This window comes from Exophiala viscosa, assembly GCF_022695815.1.
Source record: "Exophiala viscosa unplaced genomic scaffold EDD37scaffold_15, whole genome shotgun sequence".
In the NCBI taxonomy this organism is placed as follows: Eukaryota; Fungi; Ascomycota; class Eurotiomycetes; order Chaetothyriales; family Herpotrichiellaceae; genus Exophiala; species Exophiala viscosa.
The window spans coordinates 252896-279116 of NW_026944367.1; the positions used below are offsets into that span (position 1 = coordinate 252896).

At 51.9% G+C, this 26221-nt stretch overlaps 7 protein-coding genes across 7 annotated transcripts; 3 read left to right on the forward strand and 4 right to left on the reverse strand.

The window, feature by feature from the left end:
• Window positions 1-327: 327 nt before the first annotated feature.
• On the forward strand, window positions 328-739 carry EDD37DRAFT_654396 (uncharacterized protein; the record flags this gene model as incomplete). The annotated part of the gene is made up of 3 exons (XM_062818680.1): window positions 328-385; window positions 447-580; window positions 728-739. The coding sequence occupies 3 exons, from the start codon at window positions 328-330 to the stop codon at window positions 737-739; spliced, it is 204 nt and encodes a 67-aa protein (XP_062665721.1).
• A 2769-nt stretch (window positions 740-3508) lies between these two features.
• EDD37DRAFT_194562 (uncharacterized protein) lies at window positions 3509-5279 on the reverse strand. The gene is made up of 2 exons (XM_062810127.1): window positions 4755-5279; window positions 3509-4702 (listed from the first exon to the last, which is right to left on the reverse strand). Exons 1-2 carry the CDS (start codon window positions 5042-5044, stop codon window positions 3964-3966), a joined length of 1029 nt encoding a protein of 342 aa, XP_062665722.1. The 5' UTR covers window positions 5045-5279; the 3' UTR covers window positions 3509-3963.
• A 1672-nt stretch (window positions 5280-6951) lies between these two features.
• EDD37DRAFT_675192 (sterol 3beta-glucosyltransferase) lies at window positions 6952-11862 on the reverse strand (the record flags this gene model as incomplete). The annotated part of the gene is made up of 3 exons (XM_062819533.1): window positions 6952-7686; window positions 7746-10532; window positions 10591-11862. 3 exons carry the CDS (start codon window positions 11860-11862, stop codon window positions 7375-7377), a joined length of 4371 nt encoding a protein of 1456 aa, XP_062665723.1. The 3' UTR covers window positions 6952-7374.
• Window positions 11863-12558: 696 nt separating this feature from the next.
• On the reverse strand, window positions 12559-14336 carry EDD37DRAFT_570530 (pyruvate decarboxylase; the record flags this gene model as incomplete). Its single annotated transcript, XM_062814285.1, has 2 exons — window positions 12559-13990; window positions 14047-14336. 2 exons carry the CDS (start codon window positions 14334-14336, stop codon window positions 12559-12561), a joined length of 1722 nt encoding a protein of 573 aa, XP_062665724.1.
• A 1168-nt stretch (window positions 14337-15504) lies between these two features.
• On the forward strand, window positions 15505-20571 carry EDD37DRAFT_570567 (mitogen-activated protein kinase; the record flags this gene model as incomplete). The annotated part of the gene is made up of 3 exons (XM_062814288.1): window positions 15505-18457; window positions 18537-20379; window positions 20436-20571. The coding sequence occupies 3 exons, from the start codon at window positions 15505-15507 to the stop codon at window positions 20569-20571; spliced, it is 4932 nt and encodes a 1643-aa protein (XP_062665725.1).
• A 570-nt stretch (window positions 20572-21141) lies between these two features.
• On the forward strand, window positions 21142-22249 carry EDD37DRAFT_613545 (uncharacterized protein; the record flags this gene model as incomplete). The annotated part of the gene is made up of 3 exons (XM_062815461.1): window positions 21142-21222; window positions 21265-21521; window positions 21583-22249. The coding sequence occupies 3 exons, from the start codon at window positions 21142-21144 to the stop codon at window positions 22247-22249; spliced, it is 1005 nt and encodes a 334-aa protein (XP_062665726.1).
• Window positions 22250-22489: 240 nt separating this feature from the next.
• Window positions 22490-26083, reverse strand: EDD37DRAFT_675214 (lethal giant larvae like, C-terminal-domain-containing protein; the record flags this gene model as incomplete). Its single annotated transcript, XM_062819534.1, has 4 exons — window positions 22490-23916; window positions 23964-25544; window positions 25606-25945; window positions 25997-26083. The coding sequence occupies 4 exons, from the start codon at window positions 26081-26083 to the stop codon at window positions 22922-22924; spliced, it is 3003 nt and encodes a 1000-aa protein (XP_062665727.1). The 3' UTR covers window positions 22490-22921.
• Window positions 26084-26221: the final 138 nt, after the last annotated feature.

Consider the following 26221-nt stretch of genomic DNA (forward strand, 5'->3'; position numbering starts at 1 on the left):
AGCAATGCCCAGCAAAGCTTCCCTGTTCCTCTCCAATCGAACCTGTCGTCCTGACGCATGGCATATCCACGTTTTCCTGATCGGTAGACCGGATCGAAGATCGCTATGATGTATTCTGTGGCACAGGTGATCAAGCCACCAAAACCTGGCAAAATGATGGCATTGTCAAAGCGCAGGTAGTAACCCGCTGGATGCACATGTAAGTTGTATCTTTGGTACAAGGTATATAGATATCCGTGCAGGACTCCCGACTTCTGCTCCTACCTTCATACCACACTACAACTACTACACAACTTTCAGATCACATTCGTAATCCTTCAAGTCAACATGGCCGACCAAACTCAACAACCCGCCGCCACTGGACAAGAGGACTACCTCGACAAGGGTATTGGCGACCACACCTTTCAGTCGTATGACCACCTTGAGAACTAATTGATGATCAATAGGTGTTGACGCTGCCGAGAAGAAGTTCGGTGGAGGCAAGATTGACCCAGCCAAGCAACGCAGCACCAACGAGAAGATCACCGACAAGGCCCGAGGCATGTTTGAGAAGGCCACCGGAAAGGATGTGCCTGATAAGGTATGTCAACAACCCTCTATTTCCTCTTCCTGCAACTCCGCGTTGTCTGCCAAACCATCACCCATCATGGGAAGACGTGGAAAGCGAACAGTCTACTCTTTCCACGACGTTGGAGGAACAAACCTCGCTGACTTTTGTCGCACACAGTTCAGCAACTAAGCCACGCAAGATCATGAAGGAAACGAGCCTATCAGACCATGCAAGGATCTACATAATAAGAGCCAAAAAGATATGTGCTCAATGAATTGATTCAGTCAACCATTCGATTCCATTCTTCATGTTCTGTTCCTGTGACACAGTTTTTCACCTTCTCGTCCGAGGTTCAAATATAGGTATTTGTGCATGTTGATCTTGCGATGGGCACCAATCCAGTATCTAGGAGCGTAACACAAGTTACAAAAGTACTGGGAATGGAGATGGTTCAGACATTACGAAGATGCGTGCACAAAGCTTCACACTCTACAGTGTGTTGACTGACCTGATCCACGATAACTCCTAAGGCGACGAACAGTCAAGGCAGCGAGGACATGAAACCAAACAGAGTCAATAGATGTATCGCATGTCGAGATGACAGGAAACTTTGGGTATCTTTGGCCCTGCTTGATCTGCGTTGCTGGTCAAAAGTCCTGGATGTTCTGGCTTCCTAAACAATGTCCATAGACCTCGATGTCAGATGTCGCTTTGCCCACGCCACGAGTGAGAACGACAACCTCCATCTCATGCTAGCCCATCCACCTTTGTTCTTATAAAACGACCACCTCTTTCTCTTAGATTGCTGTATAGCCATCGACTTCTGGCGAGCAACGAGGACGGAGCCTGACACTAGCGCTGAAATGGTTGCCTTCACTAGCATCGAGGGGGATCGTGGACAGGCACTGAGTGAGGATCTCCTGGCCGGCGTCGAGGAGGATCTTGTTCTGGTATCAACGAGGACCTGCAGTACCAGAGAGATTCAAACAGAGTTGCAACAGATACCGGCTTCACTTCTGTCTGAAAGAAGACAATCGCCTCACCTTGTGGTCACCCACCTCTGTATTGCAACCCCACACCTGTAGTTGGTCGCCGACATGACTTCTAATGGGACTGACATGAAGGAAAAGACCTGCGCCAGCAAGCGCCAGGTGCAAAATGTTCTTCAACGCCCAGATCTTTTGCCTCTTGAAACATCCCTGACCACCGCACCAGTAAACCACACTCTGACTGGACTCAGGAAAACCAAAAGACCATATTCACCGGGGCATCCAGGACCTCAGATATGAGCTTTTGGGGCATATACAGCCACCAACCTGACCGTGCACCAAAGACAGTCACACCATTTGTTCACCACTCAACAGACAACACACAGCTCGTCCCTGAACAGCCACCAATTCCATTGACAGCTCGAACGTGTGTGACTTGGTTCGTTCCTCAACTGCCGCGCTTCGCACTAGGCGCTCAAGACTGCATGATATACCAATGCCAGTCACCCACCCGTGCCCGGTCTACCCTACATCGTACCAGAAGAAGGGATACTTTCCAGCAAGCCCGAAAAGAAGGGTCAAATTGAACGCCAACCATGAGGATTCTCGATCTGATATCTCATGCCCTTGTCAACTCCATAACTTACGAGTGCTCGTGGCCCCGGATGAACATATCCATTCCCATCTCCTGGGCAGGGAAAGAGCAACAAATAACAACATCTTGCTATCACCCACAAAATAGAGAAAGATAGCTTCACGTCTCACCTTCCTCAAACATACCAAGATCTACTTCATTCCAGTACCCTGAGTCCCTGAATCGATGCGGCTAAGAAGCGCTGCAGCTCTTCGTTCGAGTTCTCACTTGGGCTGCAGCTCTCATTCGCGCCCTGAAAGGACATTCGAAGGTCCATCGTGCACACGCACTTCATTCCGATAGCGCATACATTTTGACTCCAGTAGAGCGGTGGGAGCCATCAAAATTCAGTACGCCCTTTGGACAATATAAAGTTACCTCTGTATCGACGAATAACAACGGTACTTTTGCCCAGGGAACTTTCCATCGACGAAACGTCCATCACAATGTTTCCTTTAAGGGGCTTAACCCATATATACCGTTTCCAAGGGACTTTGTTAGGGTTGTCGATCACGTTCTGCATTGCCTGTTCTGTACTTGGGGTGCCGAAGGCTGAGGTGTGGAATGTACCTCGTGTTGTACCCTGCATTATCTGTGGTTGGCCACAACAGCCATGATAGTCGGTCTTGACGCCGATGTGACGTCGCCTTGGATCTGCCAAAAGCCTTAGCCACAAAGCAAATAATTACAGACCGTGACCGATCTGAAATGATCCCAGCGAGTATTGATGATTCACCAAAATACAATATTCCGTCCTCACGTGGGTTTGCGATCGACAACGGATTTTGTATTGCCGCTCTTGCTAAGGTTCTCTTCGAGGAAAGAAGTTCCATAGTCCAAAGATTATGGGGGTGATCGCAATATGTAATCGAGTAGGACATCCATGTGGCAATACGACCTGGCGCGCTGACGGCATCCTCTTTCGCGATCGCTTTCTCCCAAGTCAGACAAATGCCACTGCCATCCTTTTCGCCCTCCCCTTGTTCTTGGCCTGTCAGCAACACTGTGACCGAGTTTCGGATTCCGGAACCAAAGGTGTGCGGGCAACCCAAACAATTACGGATGACGCGTTGAATTTGTCCAAGTACGGATTCAGTATCCGTCACTCCGGAAGGAATGTTGCCAGAGGGGTCCAGGCGTTTCCTGGGTAATTTCCAGCGAGGGAAGCCATTAGGCTGATTGGACAAATGTTCTGCGTGCGGATGACGGCGGCGTTGTTCCGATCCAAACCCAGATGAGCCCACCAAACCGGTAGTCTGGCCACTGACAGTCGTTGCCTGTTCCCTAGCCTCTGATTTGAGCCCCACCAAAGCCTGGAGTCTTTTGGTGTCTAGGACGATCCAGACAACCCCCTCTCGGGGTACGATCGAGATTCGCCCATGATGGATATTCAACCAACAACAAAATACGTGCCATCCATCGAACTAGTATCGTAAGTGAAAAGCCATCATGACACGGTGATCAAAACTGGCTGATCACAATAATAATACCCGAGGTAAAAGTTCGGTTGGCCATTTTGCCATTCGTTGAAATTTTCCGGATCCCGCAAAGAGTCGCCCGCTGACTGGCGGTTATGTTTTGCACGCGCAGTAGCCCACACAGCTGGTTGGGCCTGGGTATATCGCCTGTCGCTGGTCGTGGAGACCTGAGTGGTGCCCACCAGAGAACACGTTTGAAGGTCTAGACCATCCCACGGCCGTTTGTCAAGTATCGAGACATGACTCGTTCTTGACAGTCTTTTGCATATCGCCAGGGATCGAGACCCTGCAACAAGCTGCACTTGGAGGCCATCAGTTCGAGACTGCAGTGGTTTCGACGGTTTTCAGCCAGGGGAGAACTGGTGCGCCCTCGTGGTTTCTCTTCCGACTGTCAGCAGATGGTCTGCGAGGCAGTGGTTCATGGTTTGACCAACCTCCAAAAGACGCGCGACCCGTCGGAGAAGCAGGTAGAGGTCCCAAACGATCTTGCGCGTAAATTACACCAGCATCCAGAAGTGCTTGCGCCTTTGGCAGTGAAGGATCATTTGATTCCCCATCGATCAAGATACCACCTGCGGTGATAGACGGGAGACGGGTGATTTGGGTGGAGTTGTCGGGCGACATTCGCTGGGACCCCAATGAGCTCGCGGTAGACAGTGTAGAGAGCGCATTGGTGAGCGTGGGCGGCGGGCCAACATGCTCATAGGTGCCTGAAGAAGTAGATGATCGTGATACCGAAGGCACATGCGGACTGGGTACGGGCAGCGGAAGGATGATTCGACTTCCAGGTCCTCCAGAAGACATGCTCGATTCGAGCCGAGGCGGAGCAAGAGTATACTCGGTGTCATTTGTTTCTGAGCCGTTTGAATTATCCTGGTCCAAAAAATTCAGCATGTACAAACACTCAGATAAACCAGGCAGGACACTTACGTTGTCACGAGCGTCGTCGATCAAAGCCCTCACTTCGGAAGAAACCATGGGCATGATATCGTTGAGGAGATTCTCATACCGTGCAAGACGACGGCTCGTCGCCGTGAGATCTTCTGCTGTCCTGGAAAGAACATTAGCTGCATACCGAAGTTGGCCAAACATCAGCCGCTTACTTCCGCTTCCTCCAGCCTTTGCCGTAGCCGTAATAACACGTAGTGCCGGTGTGAAGACATCTGCGACAAGCCGGACGAGAACCGTCGCATTTCGTCTTGCGCTCGCGGCAAGGTTCACAGGCATGGCTGGTGCGCGCCCTTTCAGGTTTGTCCCATGTTGCGTTGGCCGACCGCGAAATCGGCATCGACCCAGCGGCAGCCGTGGGTGTAGCGTGGTTGCTGTTATTGCCAGCACCTGTGGGCGTCGTGTCTGTTGGAGATAGACTGGCCCTTGTATTGCCTGTCGGCATGTCGAGGGATATTGTGAATTCACCGTCCCTCCCGCTAGATAGACATACAGAGAGATGCACCAGTTGTGCCGGGTGCCCTGTAGTGGAGAAAAAGGGAATATGTATGAAACACCACAGGATGATTTAAACACGAGGAGGAAAGCAAGAGCACAGACTTGGCAAATGAGATCTCGGAAAGAGGCGAAGTGGGAGCCAGCCGATAGATGTATCGAAAGACCGGGACGAACAGATGGAAAGTTTTTTTGTTGGTCGGGGTTTGGGGACGATCGGTCGATCTCGTATCGTGTGGCAGCGTTTCGGATGAGATGTGGAGCTTTTCAAAAGGGCCGTGACAGAGACAGGTAGCAGGGTGGAATGACGGGGAAGCAAGGTGTGGTAGCGCACGGTAACAGTGGCCGTTCGGCAAGCCGCGAAGTTTGGGGAAAGGATCAGGAGATTTAGAAGTGCGACGCTATTGGGTGGCGGCGAGAAAGAATGGATAGTGATATGAGAGAGAGAGAAATAGTGGCAAAGGTTGTATGGAGTAATATTAGGGTAGTAGAAGGCGTAAAAGGCAGAACCGACCGTCATCTTGCTTGCTTGTGTTTTCTGCTTATTGGATCCCTCCCCAGGGGCGCCAACTCATGAAGAAAAGGGCTTAGTTAACTTAGCAGAGTCTTCGAAGACGAAGAAAGCTGTCATAGTGGCCTGAGAGATAACAGAGATCCGTCCACACACCGGGGTGTAATGTCTTTGGGACTGCAGGAGCGACCATCCGGCGAATGAAAGGCCAGAAGGGGCGATGAGATCGGGCTTTGGTCGAAGGAAGCCATGACGGGCAAGGTAAGGTCAGGAACAAATTCGCCTCGAGAGGAAAAAATGGTATACGAGCCAGTGGAGCTACAAGACGGCAAGAAGCGAAAACTGTTGATCAAACAGGGCAGGGTATCAGGAAAATAATTGCGACAGCGACACTCGGCCACGGATATAACACGGGAGTGGAAAGTCAGGATTGCGGAGATGGCGGACGAGTGAATCTTGCCGCCCACTGCTAAGGTCCAGAGGAGCCGTCTGTCCCTCGTGTTATCAGCTGCAGGTGCATCATCTGATAAGAGCAAAGAGGGTGAGTCTAGAAACGCTTCAAGGGGAGCGAAGTAATGAATGACTGCGTTGCTTTATGCGAAGACGATGAAGGAGTACTGCCAATAGCTGGACAAGGACTGTGGTCTGGCGAGAGATGGAAATCTGCTGAAGAGATCAAGTACCTACCTAGGTAGACATACAGTTACAGTATGACTTTTCATAGACAACAAGTCCTTCCTTGATCGTGGACAGTAAATGCTTCCAAGTTAATAACAAGGCCCAGGCTCTAGGTACCTAAAGTATACCTGGTATGCCACGCGATAATCAGTGATAATCAAGCCGACACAGGTACGGATAGTCTAGCCGAAACTTGCTTTTTCTTGCTGGAAATAAATTCCATGCTAGGTGTCACTGTCCTGTTCTGATTCTTACCACTACAACTGCTGATCCTGATATCAGACTTTCTCTTTTTTCTAGGCGTGCCCCAGTCACCATCTTTGTCTCGGAGTTGTATATCCCTGTCCAAGCCATGCTCCGTCCAAAGAGCCAAATGATGGTCCACTTCACTCCGTGCTTTGCTCAAGTATAGGTGCCCAGCAGACCTACGAGTCCTCCGAGTAGTTTCTTCTCGTCTGTGGAAACTGCCGCACTCAGCCGCACACCCTGCAGTATGCCCCATACACAGTACACCATCAAGCGGTCACTATCCACGTAGCCAGGTCTCATTGTCTCGATCATGACGACCAGCCAAGTCATTCTCAGTGTTTGGAAACTCTCTCTCCGAAGGCCCTATAGGTGCGTTGTTCTACTACCACTCTTTTCTCTACATCCAATTTCAAACGGCAACACCGACACCCCCAGGTTCGTAACGTATCAGCAATAAACACCCATCTCGCATGCCAGATCCAGCCTGTCTATTACTATTAGTCGCGCTCGTACGGTACCTCGTTTCTTTAATCTATCAACTAACGTGACGTCGTCAATCCTAAAATCGTTCATGTGGCCATTCGGATGGCACCTCATTCTAAAACGTTCCAAGCCCTCCTGAGTGAGCAAAGATGCCGCTCATGCTCCTCATTTCCCAGACCATCGCCCCAATCCATTACTCCAATCCTGCTCGAACAAAGCCCTGGACTCAGTTTGGAAATTTGCATGCACTGGCAGTTGTTGCACCGTCCCCATAAAAAGAGCACATTCGTGTGCACTTGCACCCCGCTGACCCTGACTCGGGTGGGCCCCGGATACATTGACCACCAACATCCTCTCGTCTAGTGTCGCCGTTTCACGCTGCTGCTCTTTCGTACCGGTTCCACCCCTTGCATCGATCGTAGACCCGCTCGGTCCATACTCACGCGTGGTCCACGGCCACGGAGAGGCAAGTCCCACTCTTGTATCTGCTTCTGCAGATCAGGGTCGCTCTCATCGCCGATAAACGTCCAGCTCTCCTCAATATCGCCCTCATCAACGGGAGTCGTCGCATTAGCCGCGACAGATTCAATAGCCGCCCGTGCTTTGACCAGTGACTTGGCATACTCAAAGTCCCGATAAATGGCTTGGATTGCAGTCTGCACTCCATTCTCCTAGACTATGAGTTAGCTCCGGATGCGCCTGACAATGTGAAAGCCACTTCAGAACTTACCTGTCGGATTTGTTCTCCAAGTAGCCGGGCCTTGACAATCATTCGTTCCGAGTGGGTCGCTTCCCACAGCGCTCGCGAGAACAAGCTCACGTTGACCTTCTTCAGACAAATGCCGACCCCTAAATCTTCCACCCGTGACCCAAAAAAGAATTGATCACCAAAGAATGGTTTGATCACCGTGGGTACGCCTGCTCGCAAACTTGCGCCCGTGGTGCCTGCGCCGCCATGATGGACAGCAGCGTCAATTTGCGTAAATAACCAGTCGTGCGGGGCAGATTTGATCTGGAGGATATCTGCCGGTAGAGGCACCTCCGTCTTCAGAGCCGCAGGGTCTCCCAGCCGATCGCTCCAGCCTTTGGACAAGATGCACCGGACACCGGCTTTGAGCACCGAATCCACAACGGTCTTGGTGAGGGCTGCAGGGTCGGACACCACAATGGACCCAAAGCCGATGTAGACCAGCTTCTTGCCGTCGTCACGTGTGTTTCGAATGAAGGCCGTCAGTTCTGGAGGCGGCGTCCAATCCTGCGCCTCGTTGAGAAACCAATATCCGGTCACTCTCACCCAATCACTGTAGTCCAACGGCGGTACAACCACATGAGGCGAAAAGTTGTACAGGAATGGCACCTTGTTGGGTTGCATCTTGTCCAAGTTGGTGCTGCGCAGCCCCAACTCCTTCTTGCGCCACCGATTGACCTGCCCGGATATGGCTTTCCAAAACACATTGTCAAACATGACATATGAGTAGTAATTGTAAGCGCCTCCTATCTTGTGCTCGGGCACCGCGAACGCATGAGGATACGCCCGGGTCCGGGTCCATGGCATGGTGAAAGCCCGGAAATAGGGTATCTTGAGCGCTTCCGCAATGTGGATGCCAGCCATCGCACTGGGCGACTCAATCAAAAGGTCACTATCTTGACATGCCTGCCACGCTGAACTGAGAAGTTCGTCGATCCAGGAGCGAAACTTCGCCGATGCTTCTCTCAGGAAAGAATAGGTGAACATGCCATTTTCGACACATATTCTCATCAATTCTGCTGGATCACCCTCGACAGGTCGAAATTCGATTCCGTGCTTCTCGACCCAAGGACCAAACTCTGCATGAGTGGCAATCCTAGGTTTGTGGCCCTCCGCCAGGAGGCCCTTACACAGTGCAATGTACGGTTGCACATCTCCCCTGGAGCCAATCGTCAGACATGTAATGCGCAAGGATGCCAATGGCTTAAAGTTGATGATGGATGCCCGAGGGTTGTCGAAGAGTACAGATGCATGTTGATGGCTGTAAACTGCTTCAGCTGTGTCCGGCAACACGAGCTGATGATCCCCAGTCGAATCTTTGCGCGCTTCCTGCAGCAGGCGGTGCTCTTCTTTGGCAATCTCGGCCTCATCCTGGTCCTGCCTGGCTAAGATGCCTGATTCCGTCATGTAGCGTACAGTTTCAAGGCTGTGTAATAGTGTCACGGTACAGTCGTCGCGGTGTTCGCTGGAGCTGAACTCGAAAAAGAGCTCTTCGTGCCCTCGAATGACCAGTACCAGGCCATGATATCCAAAGCGAAATCCTTTTTCCTTGTCCACATTTTCAATGTCCTTTAACGGGAGGACGAGCTTAGTGCGAGTCCCCGGGAGTAGGCTTCGGAAGCAAAACTTGCGGTTGCTGATATAAATCTTGCCGTATAGGGGAAGTACACGGTGAAGGAAGCCGAAGTAAGTCGCCTGCAGTTTCTCGGTAGGCGGAAGAGCAAAGTGAGCACGAAATCGATCCCCATGCCCAACATTTGCCTCTTCATCTTCTGGGTCAATACCCTTGTCATCCGGGACCACACCTTCGTTTTCACCATAATGCTTCCGGTCGCCAGCCCACATGCCCGAGACTTTCTCCAGGTACGACATGGACTCCGTCGCCAGTAGCTTTTTCATGGAGACCGAGCGACTTTTGAGGTAGTCGGCAAACGCACCTGCACGTTGGAGAGGATAAGAGCCTGCTTTGACCAGGTCCTGCAGTGTCGGCGAAGTACCTGTACGCAACATACCTTCCGCGTGTGCACCGATTCTGCCCTCTCGCGGAGACCGTCCAAATGTGTCAGCTGCCTCTCTTATCGGAATAGGCGACATTACCTCCTTGGGTGGAGAATTGGATGGCATAGTCGGTCCTTCTGACGATCTCCGGGTAGGTTCAGTTGACATGGAAGCCAAAGTCTCCATACGTTGGACCGCTGGGGGATGAAAGACGTCGCTCCCGGTCAGTATCTGACTGGCAGACATCTGCGCTTCCGCTCTAGGCGATAATGGCGCGTTGGATGAGTCCGTTTCTTTGTCGATAGATTGAATGTAAGAATCCTCCGACTCAATGCGCCGTGTAAGGGGAGATTGTCGTCTAGATGTATTGACTTCCAGTCGACTTGTGCTCCCACTTCTGCGTCCGCGATCAAAGCTAGCACGACCATAGAAGTGCGGAGAGTCGACGCTCAAACGAGATGGACTGTTGCCACGTTGAAATTCTCCGCTCATCCTTGGAGACAGTCTGCCGCCCTCTTCAGGGGAAAATGGCAACAGCGTCGCTCTGACACTATCTTTGAGGGATGGGCTCGATTGCCCTCTTGGACTACCAGGCGTGACGTCTGATGTTTGTCGATATAAAGCAGGCCTGGCTCTAGGGCTGCGTAGGGTGACGTCTTTTTGTGTAGGAGACAAAAAGTCTTCAGATGTTCTTCTACCAGGACCTTCTGCAAGAAGGCTCCCAAGTACCTGAAGCGCATCTTGGCCGAAACTGAAAAAGGTGAAGAAATACTGTAGCAGGATTAGGCAAGGAAGCAGATGGGCACAAGGATTGGTGGCAGGTACATACCTCGTCAATGGCGTAGGAATCTTCGCTTTCTATGACTCTGATTTTCACTGTCTCAGCGAACTCCACTACGGGGCTCTCTTCAAAGTCAATGATGTTTTCCACGGGAAGCGATATCTTCACGCTATCTCCGTCATTATGAGAGCGGAAGATCGTCTTCTGCAGGGCTTGCACCCATTCTCTAGCGCTCGAACCAGTGTCCGCACGAAGGTGGTATGTACGGTGGTCGATCGTCAAAGAGAAATCCCTGCACTCTTTGCTTTTGTTCTTGTCGGTCAAGAAAGCCGCAGATATGCCGTATCTAAGGTCGATATTTCCAGAAGGGAAATAAAGGTTGGCAGGGTCCGTATAGTACGAAAGGACATCGCCGTTGAGCGAAAACCAATATCTCTTAAATTTGGAGGTTGTCCGACCCTTCTTGCAAAGGTACCCAGTTTTGCCGACCGTGTGCGATTTCTTAGGCAGGTATGCGTAAAAACAAATGTGCTGTTTGGTGATGTAGAGATATCCTTGCAGGAGTACACTCTGCAATAGCCAACATGGGTACTCAGCCACAACCTTTTCTGGCTGCTCGAAGCCGAAGATTTCCATAAGACGCGTAGCAAGAAGTGTTTGTGGTGTCGAGTCACCCCTGCTTCTTTGGGCCTGGACTTCTGGGGATGCTGTCAGTGTGAGTGCCTCCTCATTCTCCTTGAATTCAGCCTCCGCTGTGACGAGCCTGCTCAGCACCGGTGCATCTCGTGGATTGCTTGAAGATACTGAGGATTCATCACTCTCCGGGCTCGGGTCGATTCGTGCAGCTGGATTCTTTCCCTTTGGCTTGATTGCCCGCGCAGATAGGCGTGGTAGGGATTGTACTAGCCGATGTCCTGAAAGCTGCTTGCTTTTCTTGTCAACAGCTGTCTCTTTGTCATGTATCGCTACAGTTTGATTGGTATCTTCATTAGTTGTGGTTGGGCCGCCGGGCTTGGATATACCCTCGAACTGTGTGGACGTCTCTTCGGCGATCTCTTCCTCACTGTCGCTAGACTCATCGAATCTAGCATTGAAGTCCGTCCGCGACCCAGCGGCTGCTATCATGGAGAATATAGATTGATTCATGTATTGTGCTGGGGCGTTTCGACCTCTGGAAGGGGCGGTCACATCGTCTTGGGCGTCTGCTCCTAGACTGAGGCGAGCAGGCATATGCGAGGAGGGCAGTCGAACGAGTCTGGGATTCGGCTTCTGGAGTTTGCGACTCCCGCTTCGTTTAGAGGGGGTATCGTGGCTCGCCATTGTTTGATGGAATTGTGGAAACTGCAGCTCAAATGCGGTGTGTTTGCACGTCTCGGCGCTCCCAACGATTCACTGTCATGAAGGATCGCGCGACATTTGGTTGGCTTTTAGGCAGTATCTGTCCTGTCCGGAACTCGCGAGGTCATAGGATCAGCGTCTTTGGCTCACCTGACAGGAGCCCTGTGTTGAAGAGAAAGAGGTGCCCGGAATCCAACAAGATAGACGAGTGCTGACCCGGACATTATGACCCGCACAACGTTTGTATGATAGACAAAAGCCGAGACCGGTTATGGTCGTCAATTAGGACCTATCCCTATGCCAGGACAAGGTATAACAAGTGTATGTCGGCACCCTTGAGATGCATCGTGACTGGACTCGAATAGCGCGGAAGCCTCACTATTTACAGGCTGGGGGGGCATGTGGAACAGCACGAATGCGTAAAGTTAGGCAGCATAGCACAACAGGCAGGTCTAGCGAGTGTCACCTGCGTGTTTTTCGCATGCTTCTTCATTCTACAAAAGCCCAGCAGGCCCTTATATCTGCCGAGTAGATATCTTTATGAGCAAGCTGTGGATAGAAGCTGTCCGTGAATGTTTGCGCCAGTTGCCCGGCGATCTATTCTTTCCTTTGAATGACTTTTGCTTGTCTTTATCTCCGACATTGTTCCCTAGCGTTAGCCCAGACCATCGCATACTCTCAAGCCTTGGCATTGTTCCGGGCACTGGCTTCTGCGGTCAGCTTCAGTGCATCAGGACTATCTTCTTTGGGCATATGAAGCTCAACCAGCTGCAGGTAAGGTGCGCTGGAAAAGTTCTTGTCTTCGAACAAGGCAGACACCTCCTGCTTCGTCTTCACTTGATACGTCTTATATGTGCCTTCCTTTGCACCGAATGCGGCGGGCAGGGCTTGGTAATTCCAGTTCTGAATGTCGTTGTATCCCGCTTTCATACCGTGGATGAACCGTTCAATGGTATAGCCATCATTGCAGACGATGAAGAGGATCGGATTGAGCTGGTGCCGAATCATCGTGCTTAGCTCCTGAGCTGTGAGTTGGAAGGAACCGTCGCCTGTGAAGAGGATGGTGCGACGCTTGCCTCCAGTTTCCTTTGCTGCGAGTGCTACGCCTTGACATGAACCAGTAGCATAACCGATGCTTCCCCACAAAACTTGGCTGATATTCGTGACGTCCTTGGGAAAGCGAGTATCGAAGATACCATAGCTTGAGGTTCCAGTTTCTGTGAGAACAATGTCGCCTTCTTGGAGCCATTGACCCATTTTGGGCCAGAACCATCTATGTGTGATGGTCGGGTCGCTCGAATCCTCACTGGCGGGTATCTTGTTTTCAGGCGCGTCCGGCCCTGGCTGTACGTTAAGTTTCGGCAGGTTATCGATGACTTTGCGCAGGACACCCTTCATGCCCACGCCTGGGTATTCGGAGAAGCGAACCCGTGTATATGTGCTGTGGAAGTCGATTGTCTGCAGTTGTGATGTTCTGATGGAGAATCCAGCTGTGTTGAAATCGGACTTGACCTGGCCTATGGTCAGGACCAGATCAGCACCTTCAACACGTTCGCGAACGCCCGGATTGGAGCCGTCTCCTGCATATATTCCACCAAAGTTAGGCAAAGTCTCATCGACAGCACCTTTTCCCATAGGGGCCACAAAGACTGGCAGACCAGACTTTTCAATCAATTCGTGGGTCTCGGGCAGAACGCGGTGCCGAATGGCGCAGCTGTCGACCAGGATGACTGGGTTTTTGGCTGCCGTGAGATACTTTAAAACGACGTCGACGACATAATCTTCCCTCTCTGGGTCGTTTTTGTGAGGGCTGAGGTCGATTTTGGTCTTGAGCCGCTCTCCCTCGACCTTCTTCTTTACCATGTCAGTTGGAAGGGTGATGTAGACCGGCCTACTTTGGAGGTAGCATTCAGCCAATGCATGATCGATCTGAGACGGAATGTCTCTAGGATCCTTCAGTTTAGCCACGTCGACCGCGATGTTCGCTGCCATGTCTGCAAACACATTAAAGTTGCCGTTGCCAAGTGTATGGTGCAGGAGCATTCCATTCGCCTGCGACAGGGTGCTTGGAGTGCCGACAATGTGAACAACCGGGACATATTCTGCGAAACTATGACCAGTTAGCTAGACCATGCGGTGCACAACTAGATCACGAATGCCACTTACGATCCTGCGATTGCATTAGGAAGCGACAACTCCCCAACACCAAAAGTGGTGATGACAGCCGATATGCCCTTGATCCGAGCATATCCATCCGCAGCATAGCCTGCATTGAGCTCGTTACAATTGCCAACCCATTTGAGTCCGCAACCTTCGAGATAGTCAAGGGCGACTAGGTTGAAATCACCAGGAACTCCATGGACGGAATCAATGCCCATTTGCTTGAGACGGGTAAAGAGATAAGTGGCGGCATCCACAGGATCCCGGAGATCGGAGGTAATATCAGTGGTAGACATGTTAGCTGGTTGATGGGTTGATTGACACGACTACATGAAAAGAGCTCGCCTGATGGAAGAACAGCTCATTACATATATACACGTGAAGAAACGTCATCAGATGCAGCGGGCCAGCCGGCAGCGACTGTGACCTGAGAGACACAACGCAAGTCCCATAACAGCATATGCGATCCAGGTTGAAGCTCACGGCACGAAAAGTCATTGGGCCATAGAATGCAGGTGCCGCAGAAATGTGGTCTGATGGTGGCGCCCGGAACTCTCGAGGCGATACAGTAGCAAATACCACGCGCATCGCATCTGCTGTAGCAAGAACACGAGAGATCAACAAATTGCTCATGTAAGCACAAACGACTGGATAAGAAGTTGGAGTGATACAGTATTGTGGTGTAAAACAGTTAATTAGCCATCGTTATCTTGGATCTTGCCTTTTCCTTCAATGTCGCAGAGTATTGGTGCTTTCTTACTGCTCGGTGCAGCAATGTAGGCCTAAACTTAATGGAGTCTGGGGCATGAGGCCCTTGCAGAGGCAGTTCTATTATTGTCACTATTCTTATCTTATCGATGTTTGTTGGGTTTCCATCCTTCGACTCCTCGCTTCGCGCTTATGTTTCGTCCCTATTGGAGGCATGGCAGACAACAGCCGAAGTCCAGCCATTGAGCATAGGCCGCCAGACACACACTCTCGGACGCTTACCCTACATGCGTTCGAAGCCTGAACAGCTTCAACGATCCTGCTCATAGTGTACGGCTCATTGGACATCTCTGCTTCTGTGTGAGTCTCGGTGAGGTGGTTTGGATCCCTTGTCTCGTGTCTTTTGCGGTCTTGCGATCACCTGCGACTTGTCCTACCCTTGATCAACGACATTCCGCAGTCCACCGACAGCACATGCAACGGGCGAGCACACTCTTCGTGTCGTGAGCAGAGCTGTGCTATGAACCTCTGGCGATTTACTTTTCTTTGATGTCGTTGACCCAGCGTCCACAATATCACGCATCCACCTGCGCCGATCCATCGAGCCTCTCCGTCCGAATCTGAAAGACCTTGAGCATAGGAACAAGCAATGTCGGTGAAAAAGGCTACGCTGTTATAGCACGTTTCGCATTTGCCGCAAATACAGGCATTGTGTGTCCGGAGGCCGGCTGGACTTGAACAACAACGCGGCGGACCATGGTCTCAAACAGCCAGATCATGGATAATCAGCGACAACAATATATCCCTGGACCACCGCCACCTCCCGGCCAGGGCGTCATGAACCATCTTCCACCACCTCCTCCTCGACCGCATCCACAATCTACCCTACCTCCTCCCCCGCCTGGACCACATCCTTCGGCGATGCCGTTAGGGACGGTCTATGGAATACCGGGGGCGGGATGGCAACAGCCATGGGGAAGATCTGGAATGGGACAACACATACCCCCGCCGCCACCAATGTCGCAGAATCAGAACCTATCTTATGGCATGCGGCAGCCTTCTCATCTGAATATCCCGCCTCCGCCGCCAACACAGAACGACAAGCCCATTCTCTCCGCAACCTTTATTCCCACTGGCGACTCGTTTGGTCCTGGAGTAGGCATTCCACCACTCGACGATTTCTCATCTTTCTCAGGATATGACATGCAACTGCCCCCAAACGAACCACTTCTTTCGAGATCCGAGCAGAAATTCTCCGACAGCGCGACTGCATCGCATAGTTATTCCTACCCAAATCCAAATCAGCCGAATCCTGATATCTCGAACAGAGAGATCCGCGCTTCCTCCGCTTCCTCTAGCAGGCCTTCTTTTCCACTCCCTCTCCGCGACGTCAATGGAAATATCTCCCCAGGACCTCCTACGGCTACATTGCACAGCTCTCAGAATACCAGTGATCACAACCGGCAGAGGGCCTACAGCGCTGCCATCGCTACGGGCGGGGCAAGTGAATTGTCATTGCAATGGCCGTTGGAAAGAGTCCTTGTGTGGCTTGCAGCAAACGGGTTTTCGAAGGACTGGCAAGAAACCTTTCGTCTGCTCAAGCTACAAGGTTCAGACTTCTTGGATCTTGGCCGTGGGCCCAACGGTCGCGGCAATCTGGGCATGATGCACCAAACGATATATCCACAGCTCGCCAAAGTCTGTTCCAATAGCAACACCGGCTGGGATCAAGGTCGCGAGCGTGAGGAGGGCAAGCGGTTGCGTAAGCTCATTTCCAGGTTGGTAGAGCAGGGCGGAGAAGGGCCGGCCAGTGCTGGAATGGGCCATCGGAGACGTGAATCGGGCATCATGACAAGTGCTTCTACAGAGGGTACACTGGAGAACTCGCCTCATTTACACCGAGCAGAATTCAGCAGCACGCCTGCGACTGCTGGGCCAGAGGGCAGTCCAGGAAAACAGATGCCAGCCCAATTTCCTCCCGGGTTAGGACCACGGAACTCGCAAGGTCGGAGCAGTACGATGCCCATCTTCCCCAAGCACAACAGTAATTCTTCAACTCCGAGCGATGGCAAGCCTCCGGAGAGCCTCCTTGGTGCTAGTCGTGCGGACTACACAAGAGGCGTTTTCGCTGGCATCAACAACCGAGGTCGACACAGTCCCAATCTCTCTGGAGATGGTTCCGCTGGTCTTCTGCCAAAAGGCTTTGAGGTGTCTCCCAACGCCAGCCCAGGTCTTGGTAGCGCGGTACCTGTCTCAGCTACCAGTGTGTCTTCACAAGGGTATCGGCCTGAGCACAGCAAAAGCAACAGCACTGATTCAATGCAAAAAATAGCAGGCCAGTCGCGACCCGGTACCAACGCACCAGGTCAAGCGGAGCCGGGCAGAAGTGGGCCTGGTAATACTGATGCTGCCACCTCCGGACGTTTCTACGAGAGCCGACGTGACGCGCAAGAAGTTACTAGACCTTCACCGCTCGAGGCGCACCGGACATGGAGCAATGAGTATGCTCCTGGGCCCGGTGGAAAAGACCAGAGCAAAGGATTTCTGAGTAAGTTCATGAGGAAACGACATGAACATAGCCAACCTCCTCCGGAAGACCATGCGCTAGAATCCCCAACAAGCCCAGGCGGATTTCGCCTCTTTGCGAAGCCAAATGGCAATGGAAGCGACTCGGCACTGTACCAGCGTCCGGGCTCTGCAAGTATTGGCAGTGAGGAGGAGAGGATGCCATATCCTATGCGCCGGGCCAATAGCGTCTCTCGAAGGTTCATCTTTGTCACCCCCGACAGCTGGAATTACAGGCTCGTCGATGTCACAGAAGTAGAAACAGCTGTTGCGCTGCGCAGTCTTATCTGTATTGAACTGGGTATCCCGGATGCCGAATATGCACAAATATACATGACCGAACCTGGGCAGACAGACCACGAAAACCCGCTTCCGGACAACCTGCTGGTAGCTGCTCGTGGCCGTGCAGACAATTCAGGGACTTTGAAACTGTTTGTGCAGAGCCCGACCCTGTCAGCTGTTACAGGGCCAAGCTCGTCCGGATTGGGAGTGTCATTCAGCCAGAGGTCACAGAATGACACCGCCTCACGAAGCGCACCTATGATCAAATCCAACTCAGCTGGTGGCCTCAACCGAAATGGGTACCCTCAGAATTCAAGTCCTGTGCTAGAATCTCCCCACACAGATGCAGATCTGCTGCAAAAACGAGCGGAGGAATACCGACAGCAGACTGACGCGAAGCACAAGGCATATCTGGAGGCCCGACGGGTACAGAAAGACCAAAATTCGACATACAGTGGTAGTGGTATTCGTGGGAGCACTGTGATAGACTTCGACACCCCACGACTCTCGCCGTTCGAGGAGAAGAAAGCTGAGCCGCTTATACCTGTGCGGCGGCCTCCTACAGCACCATCGGAATCCACAACATTGACAAAGGTCAACTCCTTAAGAGCCAGGAATTCCGGAACTAGATCTTCCCTGGATGCCTTGGCTCGTATTTCCGACCCTATTGCTGAAGAGGATGCCCAACGGATCAGGAATAAATCCAGCTCTTCTGCAATCGCTGCCGGTGGGATCGGCGCCGCGCTAGCAAATGTTGGCAAAATGGCAGGCGCGCCAGCTACTCGTGGTAGTCAGGGAGTGCCGCAAAGCATGAGCAGAACTAGGCAAGAATCAGATTCTGGTCGAGGGGAAATGCATCCAGGTAAGTTGTCGCGGGGACCCCTAGTCTCAAACTCCCCCCCCCCCAATATACACGATCAATATCGCTGACTATCATGAAGGCTATGATGGATTTCAATCCAGCCGAGGACGTACCGCCACATTTGACGGTACGCACCGAGTCCGGGCTTCTCCAGATATAAGTCCTTCAGATGACGCACCTCGGCCGGGTCTGCAGTCGAGAAAGTCATATGGGCCGGACCTGGAGTTCAAAGAGACCAACGTATCTTTTGCTCCATCGCCCAACCCTATGCAACAGGATGAATCCGGTGATGACGACTCTGACGACGGCTTGTTTGCGATTCCTTTGACTAGCAAGTCGTTACCAAAGAGTGATGCTCAGGCAGTTGCGAATAAGGACCAGCGGCCAGCCCTGACTGTTGACACTGACCAGCACACCGGGAAAAATGTACGATTTAAGTCTCCGGGCTCATCTGGTGGTAATCAGATGAGCCAACCTGGTGCAGACGACAGCGCCACAGCTAGCGGCGACGGGTTTGAGCGTAGCATGTCCGACGGCAGCTTCAGCGGCTCAGCACAATCACCAGATGACAGGATGGGCCGAAGAGATTCGTTTATTAGTGATATTTGGGCCAATCGTCCAGCAATCGAGAATGTCGTCCATCATCTCGACGAATTCTTTCCTGGTGTCGATCTCGACAAACCTTATCTTGAGGAAAAAGGTGATAACAGCTCTCCGCTGAAATCTGCAGAGCAGAATCCACTCGAGAAATCCCAGCCTGCAAGCACCATTCATGGCACAACAGGCTTAGACCTGGAGTTCAATCGCAAGAGCGAATCCGATACTCTTGGATCTGATGAATCCACACTCAAGGCTCGAGACCGAGAAAGAGTGGCCACCGTCGCCCAGCGACAAGTTGGAAAAGCCTCAGGTGGTATTACACGCATGAAATCAATTCGTGAAGTGGCCCAAAAGCGTAACGACATCAAAAGAGGACCGTCGGTGGCCGTGAGAGTAGAGCAAGCCAATCCAAGCGGGATCGTGCGACGAAAGAGCACAAAAATGTTCGGAGCAAATATCGTCCAGATCAAGCCGAAGCCAGGCAACCGATTGTCGACATTGGACCCAATACCGCAGGAAGAAGTGCCTTCCGAAGATATGCCAAAGCGACAGGCAACCTTCAAGATCATTCGTGGTCAACTCATTGGAAAGGGTACCTATGGTCGTGTCTATCTCGGCATGAACGCAACAACTGGTGAGTTCCTGGCGGTCAAACAGGTCGAAGTCAACCAGAAAGCGGCAGGGCATGACAAGGATCGCATCAAAGAAATGGTCGCTGCTCTGGATCAGGAGATTGACACTATGAAAGATCTTGAACATCCGAACATTGTGCAATATCTCGGTTTCGAGCGCAAAGAATTCGCAGTCAGCATTTATCTCGAATATATTCCTGGTGGTTCTGTGGGCAGCTGTCTACGCAAACATGGGAAGTTCGAAGAATCCGTGGTCCGCTCACTCACACGACAAACTCTCGAAGGTCTAGCATATCTCCACCGCGAAGGCATTCTTCACCGGGATCTGAAAGCCGACAACATTTTGCTCGACCTTGATGGGACATGCAAGATTTCAGATTTCGGTATCTCGAAAAAATCCGACAACATCTATGGCAACGACGTCACCAACAGCATGCAAGGATCCGTCTTCTGGATGGCCCCTGAAGTTGTGCGATCTCAAGGACAGGGATACAGTGCTAAAGTCGACATTTGGTCACTTGGCTGTGTGGTCCTAGAGATGTTTGCTGGGAAAAGACCTTGGAGTCGAGAAGAAGCCATCGGAGCCATTTTCAAGCTGGGCAGTCTGAGTCAGGCACCTCCAATTCCAGAAGACGTACAATCAACTGCCACGGTGGACGGTCTAAACTTCATGTACGACTGTTTCCAAGTGTGAGTCTACCCACCCGGATGAACAATGTTCTTTCTCGAAGCTAACTTCCACATAGGAATCCAAACGACCGGCCCACTGCGCAAATATTGCTTCGACACTCTTCGTTCTGCATTCCGGATCCCTATTACAACTTCTACGACACCACACTGGCAGCCAAGCTGAGAAGTGCTGGAACTGCTCTAGCTGGGTAGGACATGACTCAAAGTGGTTTACCAACAATGCCGCAGTTGAGGGTGCCATCGAAGAAACACAGTACAGTAATCTACGAATTGATGATTGGCATGGCAGAGGATGTTGATGCTGTATTATATTACCATCTAACGTCATTCTGGGCATAGGGCAATTGAAAAGCGAGCGAGGGCGTTTTCAAGAGTCCAGAATCGCATCTTTTTTCTTTGGGAATTCCGCAATTTTGGCAACCACATTCTTCACCTTTGTTTACATACCTCACCTCTTGCCGCACCCATTGAGAGTGTTCTTTGTTTTATTGAGGCCCATCATAAACGATGTCATCCTCTCTTACAAGCCTAGACCGCCCTCAACCCTATTGTCTGCCTTATTCATTTGGGTGCTATTGTTGTCTAAATCATTTTGCTGCGAATTGAATTTGCTTCCTTCCGCGCATACCTGTTGAACTCTCTTCATTCTTCATCCCACGCATGTCCAAATTGCTAGAATATCAACGACGGACCTTTATCGACTAGGCTTCGACACAGCATCTCAAACAACACGGGTCAATCAGCAGAACATCACCATCAAAGATGTCAAACCGCGAGGTGAGTGCTCAACCGCCATATGTCCCTGTCAACAACTTCCCATGTAAGATTCGTGCTTACCCTATGGTATGCTGGATATAGGCGTGGGGGCAAGGCTTCAATCCAAAGCACCCATTCCCAAATATCCCAAGCCCAACGGGTTATGACGGCTCGAGCAACCCTCGTACTAACACGAGCAATTCCCAGTCTACCAAGAGCAACTCTCAGTCCATCAAGAGCAATGAAAGCAACCCTCAACCTCGATCCAATACCAATGGACCCTCCAGCGCTGGTAGCGGAGCGGGACGAGCTCGGACTCCAGCTCAGGCAGATGTTCCTGAAGCCAATGGCCATGCTCACAACCAAGTTCTTGAAAATGGCAATGGGTCAGTCCTTCTCGATAGCCACGGTCAAACAGTGCTCTCATACTGACTATGACGACCCTAGACAACAATCGGCGAACAGCGCGCGCGCACGCAAGCCCAAGCAAAAGCCAGCACCGATTCCGATCACACGCGAGCGTTCCACTCGTATTCGGCGAGCCCCAGAGCGCTACTCACCAGGCTTGTTCACGTCCCAGGCCAACGAGCTAGACAAGCAGACCCAGAAGAAGGCTGGAGCAGGCGCCAAGGGTAAGAAAGCACCGGCAAAAGCCAAAGCTTCGAGCACTGCCGGCGTCAAGAAAGCCACCGCCACGAAGAAAGCTGCAGCAGCGAAGAAGACCACCGCGAAGAAAGCCGCCACAGCCGCAACAACACCCAGGAAAAAGGCCGCAGCTGCGACCACAAAGACCAAGGCGCCAGCCAAGAAAGCCGCAGCGAAGAAAGCCACGCCAAAGAAGAAGGCTCCAGCTAAGAAGGCTGCACCAAAGAAGACTGCCGCAAAGAAGACACCAGCGAAGAAGGCTGCAGCGAAGAAGACGCCAGCAAAGAAGGCTGCGGCAAAGAAAACACCAGCCAAGAAAGCTGCTCCAGCCGCTGCACCCAAGAAGACTCCAGCGAAGAAGACTCCTGCAAAGGCCGCCGCTACACCTGGCACTAGGTCCAGCCCTAGATTGCACGCAGCCCCACCAGGAGAGGCCGGTGAAGATGGACTCTATCACAGCATGTTCTAAGACTTGAGGCGGGTTGGACTTGGTGTTGGTAGCCAATGGTAGTGCCAAGACGTTGCGAGGCTCGATCAGGCTGAGGTGAAAAGGAGGTGTGCCATTGGTGGCAAGGTGCTTGTCATTTCCATTCTTCATAACATCGTACTTCATAATATTTTCTCCTTCGACCTCCTCCTACCTGCACACCGTATAAGTGACACCGTCTGACCATTGTAGCTCCTCAGGTCCAAATCGATATTGATCCCTGTTGCCCATTCCGGAGTCCTTCGCGCACACCGACATAGCCCCTACTCTTTGATGGAGTGACGGTCATCAGCCCTACCGTATGATCCTATTAGCTTGAAGTCAGGGCACTCACTGTCGCGAACGTGCTGGACATTGGACTTGTATGGTCGATGTTCTCCATGTCAGACGGAGCCAATTGTGCCAATCATCACCATTGTGTCTGCTGGTCGCCGGTGACAGGTAGCAACAGCCTGCATCATCATGCAAGCCCCTTATGGGCTGCAAGGGTTACACAGACATGCAAGTCGAAGGGGTTCGTGGTGGTACTGGGGGGAAGAACAAGTTCGCGTGGACGTCCTGGTCACCACAGTGCTTCTTTACCATGAGATCCACCGAGCCCATCCAATGCTTTTATTTACGCTCTCAAATCAGCGACCGCAACCGTTCAGGAAATCAGAATCCGAACTTCGAGGTCACAAATCCAAGCGCTGCCTGCCTCTTCTGTTTCGCAACGAACTTGCTGACGTCGTCACTCCACGAGTTGCTCGCCTCGGCCGCTCGGTCCATGCTATCGCCCGCCAGACCAAGATTTTCCGTTCTCTCAGCCAACTGACGTTGCATATAAGCCCAGTACGTCTCTTCGCTGGCGTCTGGCTTGGGCGCTCTTCCGGTACGTGCCGCTTCTCTTTGCCGCTGGAACTCGGCTTCTTGAGCCGCCTGCATCTCCGCCATCATCCGTTTCGAAGGAGGTCGGGTAGGTCCACCTATCAGCACATCCATGTCTGAAGGCGTGATGTACTGCGTTCCAGCAATCCATTGAAGACTACTAATCGTCGGTCGCGGAGGAACAAGTTTTGTGGGATCGTATAATAGGTCGTTACTAGGTTGGAGACTCAAGCCAGCGCCAAAGACATTGACCATGGCGACTTCACTTGGGCCTGTCCATGCTAAGATGTCGCCGGTCGGGGTGACGATCGCATCAGCATATCGTTTCGTATCCAGAATGTGGTTAACGCGGGTACTTGCTATCTCTTTTAGTGCTGGGATGGAAAAGGCTCGAGCAGAACCATCTCCAAACAGCCCAACCAGAGCATAACCTCGCTCCTCAAACCGAGAAAACGAGGCTGAATCGCAGAAATAGCGGTCGAAAGTCTTGGAGGCGCCCTTGCCCGTGGCCGGCCGGAAAATATGAGCGGACGACACAGTAGCGACCAACACGACCCCATCGACTTTACGGCCGGACTGCAGCCCAGCCATCGCCTGACCTGTAGCAGCGGCGGGCGCGCCAGTCTGTGTGTCCATTGGAGAAATTGAGATAACGCGATCGTCTGATATTTGAGTCACGCCAGCAAATTGTGCTGAGTAGCGACCAGTCTGCGAAGGGAGGACCTTGAACGTGGCCACACGACCTCGAGATGTACCAACATACAACGCCAGTGAGGAATAATCTGTCAAGGTGTCAGAAAGGCGCTTTCAACATATTGGACCAACTCACCGTCACCCTCAAGCGTCATGATGCCGAATTCCATTGTCGTTGCATATTCAACGGACGGAGTCGATGGTGTGGAGCGGCGTTTTGTACTCTTCCCGTGTTTGCCGCTGGACAGATCGCTCAGTAGAGCAGAGTGGATGATTGCTGGACCACGAAGGTCGACCAGAGTCACTCCACCACCACTATAGGCCACAGCAACAAACCCAACATCGGAATGCTTCAGAGCCGTAACTGGGCCTTGTTGATCGTTGGTCATTGTTAGGGGTAAAAGCCCTTCCTTGAGACTGGGGTCTGCACGTCTGGTAATATCCGTCATCTTGCCTGGACCTTCATTCGGACCTGGGTCGGACGGCGCTTGTCCAACGTGTTGATTCCTGTTCAGCCTGAAAACCACCAGCTCTCCGGACACTAGACCAACGGACAATTCGCCCGTTGCGCCAGACATACTCATCTGGGCCACGTCTAATTGATCCCAGCGGCCAACGGCCTTGCCAAGGTCGACTTGTAGAACAGTAGGATTTTCTATAGTGTCACCATGCCCAGCATCCCAGACTCGAATCGTTCCATCAGCATGAGCTGCTTGGACAATGTTTCGGTTCTCGTGCCTCTTCAAAGGCTTCATCCCTGGAGCACCCCCAAGAAGTATGTTAGGACCATGTTGGCGTACTTCCCTCATGCCGAGCCATCTTGTTCGATCAACGTACGCAAGAGCAGTCTTCGTAATGAAAGGGTGTACAAATGACAGGGATATGTGTAGTTGGTTGGTTGGTGTGATGGGATGTCCCGAAGGGAAACTGAGGGTGAGTAATTCGCCAGATCCAAGTACAGTCAGAATTGCAATGGGATCGTGGGTGCCAGCGAAATGAGGCGATGTGCGAGGAATGGGGAGGAATGTGGTGACATGAGCGTTGGGTGGTGTTGGGAGGATGTGGATTCGTTTTGGGTTTCTGAAGTGACCACCCAGATAGTCCCACGATGATGTTTGGTAATTCGGCGTCATTCCCAGCTCCATGAAAGTCAGGCCCTTAGATGGACTTGTGGTGGAAGAACCTCCAGCCAGAAGTAACCCAGTATCATCTGCGTTCTCTTTGGAACACCACGCGATATTGAAGTAAGGCTCTTTGACCGAGGCCGCTCCTGGACCAGTCCGAGATGACCCACGTCCTGGCACATTGACGTCTGTCTCCTCAATTGTTCTGGCGAGGACGACTCTGCCGTCTCGGGGGTCCCAAAAAACCAAGCTTGAATCTTCATGAGCGGTCAAGATAAATGTCCCTGTAGGGTGCCAGATGGCGTGCGTGAGCCTGGGCCGCCTCGTTTCGTTGATACCAGCCGGGTCTCCGTCACCACCTGGAGCACCTCTGGGTACCTCATACTGGAAGAACTTAAGGGCCATATTCTGTTTGAAAGAGTATATGACGGCTCCTTCGGAATACCCAATGAGTACTGTTCCGATGTCTTTAGGGTGAAACTGCATGGACACTATGGGCAGGATTCGTGCTCGGGGATTGCGCTCGCGCCAGAGATTGGGGATCTTGAAGGGTGTTAAGGCTTCCCGGTCGAGATCATATGCCACAATATCACCTAGCATGCAAGTGTCAGCCATAGCCCGTATCGATGCAGTGTTCGTTATGGTTTTACCCACCATTTTGTAGCCCAGAAAGGCAGTAGTCGAGATTGGGATCCGTGAGAATAGCCGTAACGTGGCCGGGAGGGGCGTAGTTGGCCAGCATGTGTTTGCTCTCCAGACTGAAGACGCTGATGTCGTTCTTGCTATCTAGTACCATCAACTTGTCTGCGCAAAACTGGATGGTTCGAATGGAGGACCGTCGTGGTGGGGTGAAGGTTACGCAGACTCGCTTCTGACCATAGACTGTGACAATGCCAGGACCGAACTGGGACTCGTTGGTACCAACGGCGAGAAGGGACTGGACTGGATCATAGGCGAGTGCCGAGATCTGTGAGTTGACACCATATCGGGCAAACTTGGGCTATGGTCAGTGGTAGCGACAACAGAGGACAATGCGCAGTCCTACCTCGTCTAGCATAAACACCTCTGGTGAGATACCTGAGGAAAGATCATGAGCAATTCCAGCCTGCTTGCCTCGAAACAGGTGCGCCATGGTGCGTCAGAGGGCGACGACGGTATCTCATTACAAAAGAAGGCTTCGTAGCATCTGTCGTATTCTCGCAATGAAGGAGCGAGGTGCCTGCTGCGGTGAAACGTTGTCGGAGTGGTCAAGGCTGCGGACGTTGGATAA

Coding starts and splice junctions, on each gene's coding strand:
- EDD37DRAFT_194562 (XM_062810127.1), bottom strand. CDS start 5,044: ATGCCGACAGGCAATACAAGGGCCAGTCTATCTCCAACAGACACGACG. Junction 4,703..4,754: donor AAAGGCTGGAGGAAGCGGAA/GTAAGCGGCTGA, acceptor TGTTCTTTCCAG/GACAGCAGAAGATCTCACGG.